Source organism: Scyliorhinus torazame, chromosome 17, assembly GCF_047496885.1.
Source record: "Scyliorhinus torazame isolate Kashiwa2021f chromosome 17, sScyTor2.1, whole genome shotgun sequence".
NCBI lineage: Eukaryota > Metazoa > Chordata > Chondrichthyes > Carcharhiniformes > Scyliorhinidae > Scyliorhinus > Scyliorhinus torazame.
In genome coordinates this window covers 29,549,678-29,561,591 of record NC_092723.1, presented here as the reverse complement: position 1 = coordinate 29,561,591, position 11,914 = coordinate 29,549,678, and the positions used below count along the sequence as shown (strand labels likewise).

The 11,914-nt window shown below is 48.6% G+C and overlaps 1 protein-coding gene across 4 annotated transcripts in view; it reads left to right on the top strand.

Moving 5' to 3' along the window:
• LOC140393810 (complement decay-accelerating factor transmembrane isoform-like) overlaps positions 1-7,568 on the top strand; it is a 35,747-nt gene extending 28,179 nt beyond the window's left edge. For 2 of the 4 annotated variants that reach the window (XM_072480278.1, XM_072480277.1), the window contains exons 4-5: positions 96-169; positions 5,239-6,411. In XM_072480278.1, coding sequence (XP_072336379.1) covers positions 96-169; positions 5,239-5,298 — 134 coding nt within the window. In that variant the 3' untranslated portion in view covers positions 5,299-6,411. Of the gene's footprint in view, positions 1-95; positions 170-5,238; positions 6,412-7,059 lie in introns of those variants that run through there. The other 2 variants (XM_072480276.1, XM_072480274.1) reach the window with 2 other exon arrangements.
• The last annotated feature ends 4,346 nt before the right edge of the window (positions 7,569-11,914 follow it).

Sequence of the window (11,914 nt, the reverse complement as noted above, 5' to 3'; positions counted from 1 at the left end):
TTTTCTGATTAGCACACTGCACTCATTTCACATATAATCTTTAGCTCACTTGTCTGGCAAGTTTTGGATACCTTCAATAGATTTTTCTTTTCTAGGTACAGACAGGTTGGTCAGAGCTACCGGATATGCACAGCCAGCGGTTGGACTGGTCAGGTCCCAACATGTGAAAGTAAGTTGCAGATTTTGTAAAATAGATGAAGTGATTTTCCTCACTTAATAAATGGCTTCATGTATTAACATTTTTTCCCTTACAGATGGCAAGATAATTCTTGTTCAATATTTTGATTCAATTTAATAATTTAGAACATTTAATTTGGATGAAGGAATGCCCATCAATCAATCAAATGTCTTCCAATCATTCAATCCTCCACTTGTCTTTCGTTCATTTCTCTGACCCCTAAAGACAAACTGGGCAAAACTTCAGGCTGGATAATTGCCCCCACATATGAGTGGGACTCAGCCCTGGGAAGCCATTTTGCTATGAAAACGAGGGAAATAACAGAACTGAGAGGGAGCATGAATTTTCCAACTGCTGGTGCTACAGGATTTGCCCTCACCAGTCTCACTCTGTGGACAATGTTAGGGTCAAAATAATTACTGCCAATCTCGGCGGTGCCCGCAGGCACCTTCTTATCCATAACCTGCTTGATCTGGGTACTCCCAGAAAAAAAGCGGTCCAAACCTCGTTACGGTCTTAATCCAGATATTAGAGATGAATGCCAGAGGAGAGATTTGTCTTCAAGTATCAATACAGTACTCAACTAGGGATGGAACCAAGGCAACGCAGAAAAACGTGAGATCAATGGGAGTCAAAATTTCCATTGACTGGAGTAGTAACTGAAATTGGGATCCTATACAATTTTCTAATTTAAAATTAAGCGGCAAAGTCAACAATCATTTTTTTTTAAAACACTGCAGCCATTTCTTAGAGGAGCAGACAAATTTCCCTCAATCAGTCTTCCGTCAGCAAACTGCCAGAACTCATTCAGTGCTGGATACTTGCCCATGTTAATGTAACAAGATTTAAACTTTAAAATAGACCCCTCACACAGGTATAAAAAATAAAACCAACAGGTGAAAGAAATGTTTTTAACCTCAAGTAGCTCGAGAGATAAAGGTTATGCCAGGGCACTGATTAGGCCGCAGCTGCCGTTCAGCACAGTTTTCACCGCTGCGATGTAAATCATATCAATTAAGGTTAAATAAAAACAGATCGAGGGTGTTGATTTGATGATTACTTAAGCACATATAAAAAGACACTCATTGACACAGGTTTAGAATAGAGTTCGGAGCTATACACTTGCCAAGTTTCATTCTGTGAATAAATATGAAATTGAGTAAAGATTGGTCTCGTACCTCAACACTTGGCTGTCAGATTTTAACTTACAATTGGAAAAATATATTCCGGGATTCTCCGTTCCTGAGACTAAGGGCTGGATTCTCCGATCCTCAGCTTTGTCCGCAGCATCCGGCTGGTCATACGACCAAAAAGTCGATGCTGCCCCCGCACCGATCCTCCACCCGGTGGGGGGCTAGCAGCTGCGCTACGTAAAGCCCCCAGCTTTACCTGCGGATACGGTCGCAGAATGGCCGGGTCCGTGGCCACACATGCGCACAGCGATGGCCTGCGGAGGCCACGCCGTACAACATGGCGCCGGCCGCACGCGCATCCGGCCTGCCAAAATCTGCCCCCCTGTAACCCCCCTCGCCACCCCCGGACCACCCCCCACAGTCCCCGCCGAAGCCCCCCCCCCCAGCAGAAGGGCTCCCCCCTCTGACTATGGCGGCACTGGGCACAGTCCTCAGCTGTCATGCCATGTCCCCGAAAGTTGTGAGGACACGTGCCCCACACTGTCGGGGACTCAGCCCATTAGGGGTGGAGCATCGGAGGAGGACCTCGGGTGACGTCCTGAGGCCGTCCTGACGGCATGCGGCGTACTCCTCGAAAACTAAAACTAGGGGATACAATCTCGACTAAAGGGACGATCGTTTAAAACCGAGATGAGGAGGAATTTCTTCAGCCAGAGGGTGGTGAATCTGTGGAACACTTTGCTGCAAAAGGCAGTGGAGGCCAAATCATCATAGAATTTACAGCCCAGAAGGAGGCCATTCGGCCCATCGAGTCTGCACCGGCTCTTGGAAAGAGCACCCTACCCAAGGTCAACACCGCCACACTATCCCCATAACCCAGTAACCCCACCCAACACTAAGGGCAATTTTGGACACTAAGGGCAATTTATCATGGCCAATCCACCTAACCTGCACATCTTTGGACTGTGGGAGGAAACCGGAGCACCCAGTGGAAACCCACGCACACACGGCGAGGATGTGCAGACTCCGCACAGCCAGTGACCCAAACCGGAATCAAACCTGGGACCCTGGAGCTGTGAAGCAATTGTGCTATCCACAATGCTACCGTGCTGCCTCACTGAGTGTCTTTAAGACAGAGACAGATAGGTTCTTGATCAATATGGGGATCAGGGGTTATGGGGAGAAGGCAGGAGAATGGGGATGAGAAAAATATCAGCTATGATTGAAAGGCGGAGCAGACTCGATGGGCCGAGTGGCTTAATTCTGCTCCTATAACTTATGGTCGTATGGGAGGGAGACCGTAAAGCAGTGGGAGTTTGGAGAGAGAGGGAGAGAGGGGGTGGAGGGGGGGGGGGGGGGGAACCATAAAGCAGTGGGAGTTTGGAGAGAGAGGGAGAGAGAGAGGGGGGGAGGGAGGGAAACCATAAAGCAGTGGGAGTTTGGAAAGAGAGGGGGAGAGGGAGGGAAACCATAAAGCAGTGGGAGTTTGGAAAGAGAGGGGGAGAGGGAGGGAAACCATAAAGCAGTGGGAGTTTGGAGAGAGAGAGAGAGGGGGGGGGGGGAGGGAGGGAAACCATAAAGCAGTGGGAGTTTGGAGAGGGAGAGAGGCGGCTGGGGGAGGGGGGGGGGGGGGGGACGACCATAAAGCAGTGGGAGTTTGGAGAGGTGAACCCAGAATGCAGCCAAGTTTGGAGAGTAAGCATCCAAAGAGCAGCAGGAGTTTAGAGAGAGAGTGAGAGATGTGGAGAATGTATAAAGCTGCAGGAGCTCAGGAATTGAGCACCCAAAGAGCAGCGGGGGTTCAGAGAGAGAGCCCATGAAGCAATTGAAGTTCGGAGAGAGAAAGAGCCCATAAAGCAGAAGTTTGGAGAGAGGCCAGAAAACAGCAGGCGTTTGGAGAGAGAGAGCCCATAGAGCAGCAGGGGTTTGGAGCGAGTGATAGCCCATGAAGCAGTAGAAGAAAGGCCTGGAAGTTGACAGATATAATCTGAAAGTTATGTCACGGGTGTCTTGTAAGGTGATTGGTTTGTAAGTGTAGGCCTTTCCGAACTTAGCACAGAGGAGACGATTGGTGAGTGACATGTGAGTCATTATACTATACTATGCTGTAGCTCCATACATCAAAAAGGTTTGAGGTATGTCAATGCATCTGGGCCATGTAAAATATGCATCGTGCAGAATGTGGGAAGTCATGTAGGCACAAAGTGCCCTCAATGACGACATCTTCAGGAAGTGCCACCATCTGCAGAAACATGAGCTCTGGGTTGCAAAACCTGAGCAGCAGCTAGAAGCACTGTGATGCATTTGCGCACTGAGGATTATCTGGATAGCAGATTTAAAAAGGTGGTCACACATGAGCTGAGAAGTACACAAGCAGAGAGGCAACAGATGACTGTCAAGAGTACCTAAGTGAAACAGACAGTGAAGGAGGAATCCTGAGGTTATCTTGCTGTCTAATCACTTTTTCCATTTTTGATACTGGTGAGAAAGATGGTTCCTCAGAGAACTGTAGCACGAGCCACGTTTGTGTTACCACAGGTAGAGCAGCTGTACAGGAGGAAAAGAGGACGAATGGAAGTGCTACAGTGGTAGAGGATTCCATAGCTGGGGAGCAGACAGGCATTTGAGGCTTCAGACATGACTCCAGGATGATATGTTGCCTCCCTGGCGCCAGGGTCACAGAGCAGCTGCAGGACATTCTTTTGGGGGAGGGTAAGCAGCCAGAGGTTGTGGCTCACATTGGGACCAATAACATGCGTAAGAAAAGGGATGAAGTCCTGAAAGCAGCTTTTAGTGAGTTAGGAAGGCAATTAAAAAGCAGGACCTTAAGAGCAGTATTCTCAGGTTTACTCCCAGTACCCACGTGCTAGTGAGCGTGAGAATAGGAAGAATGAACAATTCAACACATGGCTGGAAAAATGGAGTAGGAAGGAGGACTTCAGATTTCTAAGGTTGTGGGACCATTTCTGGGGCTGGTGGGATGGACAGATTACACCTTAACAGGACTGGGACTAATGTTCCCGCGGGGAGGGTTGCTAATGCTATTGGGGCAGTTTTAAATTAGATTTGTAGGGGAACGAGACCTTGGGGGGTAAATCAGAGAGGAGAGGAGAAACACTGGCAATGGGAAGTGGAGAAGTATTGACTGTTAAGGAGGATGACTCAGAGAATAGAATACTTGGAGAGTTTGAAAGAAATTGAATAGGCAATAGCAAGTCATTAGATCGGGTCAGATTAAGGGGGAAACTTATAAAGCCAGCATTAATGTGCATGTATGTGAATGTACAGAGTGGAGTTAATAAGATTGGTGAGCCACATAAGGGCAGGATTGGGCAACAAATATTCCTGGGCACACGGTGTTTAGGAGAGACTGGAAAGGAAGAAAAGCGGGGGAGGAAATGGCAGCACTGATTAAAAATAGTATTACAGTACGTATAGAGAGGCTGTTCCTGAGGAGTCAAGGACACAATCTCTCTGGTTAGTGGTAAGGAATGAAAAAGACGCAATAACATTGATCAGTGTAGCAGATAGACCACCAGCTACTGCAAGGGATGTAGGGAAACAAATTTGCAAAGAAATTACAGAGGGATGCAAGAATTAGAGAGTAAATATAATGGGGGATTTCAATTATCCAAATATAGACTGGGATAGGAATAGTGCAAAAGGACAAGAGGCATGAGAGTTCCTGGAGTGTGTTCAAGATAATTTTCTACAACAGTCTGTTTGCAGTCCAACAGGAAGCAGGCATTGTTGGACCAGGTTCCCTAACAGCACTGTTGGTGTACCGACACCTCAGGGACTTTGGCGGGTCAAGAAGGCACCTCACCGCCACCTTCCGAAGGGCAACTAGAGATGGGCAATAAATGCTGGCCTAACCAGCGACACCCACATCCACAAATTAATTTTTTTTTAAATCTTCATTTTCAGGGGATCTATCTTTCTTCAAAAGCCGAATACAGAGCGAAACACCCCTTGCATAAGTCATGAGATTGGAGCCAGACGACTTAGTGTGTGGGGCCTAGTCCCAAAATGGTAGCGTTCCATCCAGGGATGGAACAATCTGGATTCATCTCCTTACAGCGGAGAAAGCTGGAGAAGATTCAATAAAGGTGTTTGAAATCATGGGGAAGATTTGATTATGAAATCATGAAAATTTTGGATATGGTACATACAGAGAAACTGTTCCTAATAGCTGAAGGGCCAATGGGACGAAAGGTGACATGAGAAACAAGCGTTTGTTTTACACAACGATTGGTTAGGTTTTGTAATAGGTTGGTGCTTATAGTAGCCTCTGAAGGGGAATTAGATGAATACTTGGTGAAAAATGCAGGGATAAGGGATAAAGAGGGTGAGTAGGACTGACTGAATTGCTCTTCAATGGAACTCACACAGGTGCGATGGGCCAAATGGCCTCCTTCTGTGCTGTACTATTCTGAGTTCACCAATAACCTCTCTTCCTGATATATTGATAGTATCTTTAATCTTTAATCAATAAGGCTACCTCACCTAGGCCCACGTACCATCCCCGTAACCCCACCTCACTGTTGGACAATAAGGTGCAATTTAGCATGGCCAGTCCTCCCAACCTGCACATCTTTGGACTGTGGGAGGAAACCAGAGCATCCAGAGGAAATCCACACAGACACGGGGAGAACGTTCAAGTCCACACAGACCGTGATCCAAGGCTGGAATCGAACCTGTCCCTCGTGCTTTGAGGCAGTAGTGCTAACCACTGTTCCATCATGCCGCTCTAATGGCTACTGTCCTACATTCACTTTTCCTTGGCCTGTGGATTTATATATATTTTGGCAAGAGATCCGAACTTCTCCATTTGACCTTGCTAACACCATTTAGCTCACCATTTGTCTCATCTGTCAATCCTGGTGTAATTATTTCAATAACTTTAGTCTTCCCTTCACCTGGAGTAGCTATACCACTGTTGATGGCCCGAACACTTATGTTCTGTACATTTTCACTTATGGAATCAATTGGAAAATGAAAATTAAAGCACAATGCCTCATCTCCGATAGGTACATTTGAAATACATGGTGTTGACAATATAACCCAAATTCCCTCAAATAAATACATCAATACAGACAATAGCGTTTGCTGAATTCTTCAACAGAATGACAAAGATGCAAGTCTGTGAACTGAACCAATCTGTACAAGATAAGGCTGGACTATAAAGTTTCAAACCCTCAAAATGCTATTTTATGCTCACTGTCAACATTCACAAGGGAGAACTAACCAATTACATAAGGCACAGCAAGGCTTCGGTATTTGAAGAAAAAAATTCCGTTGGGTGGCCTTATTGCTAGCCTTTTGTTTTGTAAGGCAAAGTCCATTCCATCCTGGTAAGGCTGAAGACCTATTCCCATCTGAATCAGAAAATGAATTTTCCTTTTCTGCCCTCTTAAAATGAATGGATAACAAAAAAAAAATTGCAGCAAAGGTGCCCAATTTCCTGATGGCATGTGCCAAAAGCACAGTAATAGAAATTGTACACTTATATTGCAGCCACGTGTACAGTTGGAACAATGCCAAGGAAAATTTTGTTACAGCAAGTGGCGCTCTGTTCATTACCACAAGTAGTTAGTTGATTAATCTGCGGGTTACCACGAAGAGTGAAAAATATAGTTACCAATGCGGAGGCAAAATAGTCATTGGGAAAGTCCACGACTAAGAGCAAAATCCAACGTGTGTATACGCGAATAGAAATTGCAAGCAATAGTTGTTAAATTCTTTCAGCAGAAGATTTTTCTCCAGTCAACCTCCTTAAAGAAATTATTGCGTTGGGACATCAAGTCCTCACCAAGGAAGAAAGTATGATAAAGGCAAAATACCAGCTTCTTGAAAGTGAACGTGAAATTCTTCGGCTGAAGGAAAATCTTCTTGAAAAAGCAGAGCAGCACGTTGATGAAAACAATCATCCTTAAAAGCCCCTCAACGTACTTCCCATAACTACAAATGAAAGTTAATGGATATCAGTTTCGATAAACAAAACTGTGTGAATCAAAATCTTAATCGCTGTAAAGAAAATCCAATTGGAAATTGATGAAATTAACCTGTTCAAATTGATTAGAACACTACATATTGGGATAGCTGTAATTAAAAATATTTGGGTTTCTCAATGTGAGTGGAGTAGAACAGTTGGGTTGAATTGAATAACAAATGAAAAATGCACATTAAAATATTTTTGCTTGTTTCATAATAAAGCTTTGTAATCTTCACAGATGCATTTAATTTAAGATACAAAAGTTGTTCTTCTGAAGATTATTACGGTGTTTGGCATTATTCACAAGCAAGGGGCTGCAATGCAGCAGAGAACACTTTCTTTCCACACTCAAGTTTAGGTTATGATGCCAAGTTCCTAGAACAAATGTCGCTAGCAGCAATGTAATTTTAATAATTATTCACATTTGGTCTTTCAGTTTTGCTTTGTGCAGAAAACAAGCCTAACAAACATGTAGAACGTCTAGTCAGCAGGCAAAATTGAATGAATGTTAAAAGATTTAAATACAGTAAGGCTTTATGTTGGGTGGGAAAAATGGCCAATGTTGAGTGGGAAAAATGGCATTGAACCCGTTGACGGAAATGGCGGCTTTTCCCGCCACATAATGCGGTCCTTAGTGTTTTCCTGTGGTCCCGGCCTGAAACTTGATTCCTGCACCAGTAAAAGCCCAGCCCAGGGTTTCCTCCATATGTTTTGTGCAATGTTGCCATCACATAGGAGAATGTCTCCCACTTTGTGCAAGGACAGCGTCACTCATTCCAGTCATTTTCCATGTTGTGTTCTCTGCACCTTTGAGGTGCAGCTTGCATCTCCATCACATCTGCCTCAACATCCAGTGACACTGGATCTCAAGGGTACAGCTCACCAAGGATGCCGTAAGATTGCATCACTTTGATGTGACCATACACATTGAGAGCAAGCAAGTTGCCATCAGCCAGACAGGAGTCTCGCATTCACAGAGGTTCTGTGAGGATCAATGTACTGTTCCCACTGAAAGTCATCATCATCGTCCTGTAATGTAGGGACTATTCAGAAGCCTTATCACAGAGGGATTGTGCTGCCAGCAGTCACAGTGATAAGCACTGCTGCCTCACAGCGCTAGGGATTTAGGTTCAATTCCGGTCTTGGGTGACTGTGTGGAGTTTGCAAATTTTCCCTGTGTGTGCGTGGCTTTCCTCCTAGTCCAAAAATGTGTAGATTAGGTGGGTGGAGGTGTGGGGAGCACCAAATTGCCCCTTAGTGTGTCCAAAAGTTTGGATGTGGTTACAAGGCGTGGGCCTGGTTGGGGTGCTCCTTCAGGTTTGGTACAGACTCAATGGGTCGAATAGCTTTCTCTGAACTGTAGGGACTCTAAGTGTGGTAGTGAGCAGGTATTGCAGCGAGCGTCCCGGCGCCTAGCCCAGAGAGGCCAGCAACACAATTCAACGTTAATTGGTCCACTTAACGAGGCCTCACGCGCGTCTCGCCGCAAACGATGGCTCACCAGCTGATTCGCCGGGACCGCGCTCGCCAGCCACCCGCTAACAAAGTTCGAGCAGCACTTGCTCAGCCAACCCCAGCCAGCTCGCAACAATGGCGCAGTTGAGACCTGCCCCAAGATTCGGGGATGCTGACCGGGGGAGGCTCCTGGATGCAGTGGAAGTCAGGAGGGATGTCCTGTTCCCCCAAGTGTCCCAGAGGGTGAGCCACAAGGCAGCCAGTGCTGCCTGGGACGAGGTGGCGGCAGCAGTCAGCTCGGGGAGTGTGACCAGGAGGATTGGCCTCCAGTGCCGGGAAAAGGTCAACATCCTATACCGGGCAGCACGAGTGAGACACCAACGCCCCCCCCCCCCCCCCCCCCCCCCCAACTCCCAAGGGAGCATACACTCCCCTCACCAATGCCCCAGATGTCCCCAGCCCAGGCTCCACCCGGAGGAACTGTCAAACGTGAGTAGTGATTGCCTTACTGATTGACCCATCCCTCCCACTGACCACATGTCCATTCTCCCGCAGATCCAGCAGCCAATAGCGCCGGCCCATCCCGGGCGGCCCCCCTCTCCTAACTCTGAGAAGAGGAGAGCTCTGTTACAGTCACAGCACAGCTGTCATCCCCACCCTCCACCAATGCTGATACATGCATCTTGGTGGGACATGTTAATGGTCAGGCTTCTGGGGCACAATCTGGTTAGCACCACACTGCTGATGATGTACATCTGGTGGAGGCAGGAACCGCCAGGCGAGACAGCAGTCGGAGGATCCCAGCCTGATGCTGAGCCTCTGGAAGTGGGTTACCCGGAGCTGATGGAGACGATGGGGTGCGGCCGGGACGTTCAGAGTGAGATGTCAGAGTCACTCCAGCAGATCCATAGCTGATTGGAGGAGTCCCAGAGGATACAGATGCAGGACATGGTGCCAACAATGAGTGTCACTGAGGCCAACACTGTTAAGGTGGGGCTGCAGTGGAGAGCCTGGTGCATGACATCGGCACCGTGAAGGTGTCCAAGGCTTCATGCAGTCAGTGACGGCCATGGCTGAGGGCCTCGTGCAGAATAGCACAGTGGCTTCACAGCACCAGGGTCCCAGGTTCGATTCCCCGCTGGGTCACTGTCTGTGCGGAGTCTGCACGTTCTCCCTGTGTCTGCGTGGGTTTCCTCCGGCTGCTCGGTTTCCTCCCACAGTCCAAAGACGTGCAGGTTAGATGGATTGGCCACGCTAAATTACCCTTAGTGTCCCAAAAGGTTAGGAGGGGTTATTGGGTTACGGGTTAGGGTGGAAGTGAGGGCTTAAGTGGGTCGGTGCAGACTCAATGGACCAAATGGCATCCTTCTGCACTGTATGTTCTATGTTCTAATGACCGCTTCGCTGGGGGATGTGACCAAGTACCAGGCCGCCCTTGAAGAGCTTTTGTGGGACATTGACCGCTCTCAGATGGGAATGGTCGAGGCACTGCGGAACTTGTCCCAATTGCAGGTGGGCATTGCTGAGACGCTGTAGAGCACGTCTCAGTCACTGAGAGCATCGCCGAGGGCATTGATGCAATGGTGTGGAGCATGGGGAATCACCAGGGCTGGCAAAGCCAGATGATGCAGGGGCAGCCGGGGCTCGAACCAGCCTCAAGGTGAACCCCAGGATCCTATGGGCACCGACCAGGAGGCTGAGTGCCAACGTGAACCCGTCACATGGAGTGGCGACGGTGACCACCAGCCCCCACGGGGTCCACCCCTCTGATGATGCCACGTCTCGAGGTCAGCACACAGGACAGGGGGGCACAGCTGTGCATATGCCATTGACAAGCCGCCAGAGCCCCAGAGGATGCATTAAAGGCTATGGGACGAGGTAAGCAACTGGTAGCCTCCACCTCAGATGTGCATCCTGGGAAAGCACCTAGACATAATGGTAGAGCTGGGAAGGCCAAGCACATTGAGGATCATTGAGGGCACCGGGGGGGGGGGGGGGGGGGGGGGGTGTTACATAGGCAGTAGGTGGTGAGGAGGGAGGCATCACCGGGACTGGGGTATTGTACAGCACATTAAACTACCTGTTTGCACAATCATTATGATGCCTCTGACACTTTCTTCCTCAAAGCAGGTTGACCTCCGCACCGCTTGCCCATCTGTCCAGGCATCCCCCCACCCCCCACGGAGCTCAGCCACCCTCCAGCTACGGAAAGGTCTCCGGAGATGTTCGGGTGTTGTATGTGTGGTGTTGCCTCCCGCAGTGTTAAGGCACAGTGTCCAGGCCTCAATGTGTGATTGGGATGCAAAGCAATAACTCCCACATGCTACATGGCACGCCCACCCACGGGGATCCATTTGACAACTGTGCTCACTTAACCACGATTGCCAATTACCTTTCACAATAGCCACAGGCAATGGAGCCAGAGGCCTCAGTAGTCAGTAGGGGGTATGGGTGATCGGTGGGGCAGACAGGTAGGGACAAGGGTTGCCCCCAGAACGGATAATCACGATCCAGGCATGGAGGTGCCATGAGCGGTTACCCCCTGGTTACCCTCCCAGCACCCCCCCCCCCCCCCCCACGGCCTTTGGTGGCCCACTCCTGCCGTGCGTCCCCCGCCAAGCACTGGGGCGGCCAACCCAGAGGCCCCGGTCTCTACTTGTGAGCAAAGATGGCAACTCATCTCCTCGGCTCGCCACAGAAGCCCTCCTGCCAGGTTGGTGTTTTTAAAAAGGAGTACTAATCGGCGCCAGAATCAGCACTTGCTGGGGGGGCCGGCAAATGACTGGAGGCAGTTGGATGACAGGTGGCTCTCGTTAACTGTATGGAAATAGGGCTCAAGTGGGTGATAATTGTTTTCTCACCATGCTACGGCAAGATTCCGATTTCGCCTACAGGAACGGGCCGGTTGCTTCGCAAACTGTTTGGCACCTGGCGCGGATCTCGTCTTTGGCCTCTCCCGCTATTCACCAGCCTGGTTATGCTTGAGCGAGAGCGCAATGAGGCCAGACCCAATGAATGATTGAGATGGAAGAGCAATGCTCACAGAAATCATGTGAATATAATAGGATTTCCTCATTGCATCTTCTCATCATCATCCATGAATCTAACGGCAATGAGTGCATCCAAGTTCATCTGCCTTACTTAGACATCGCC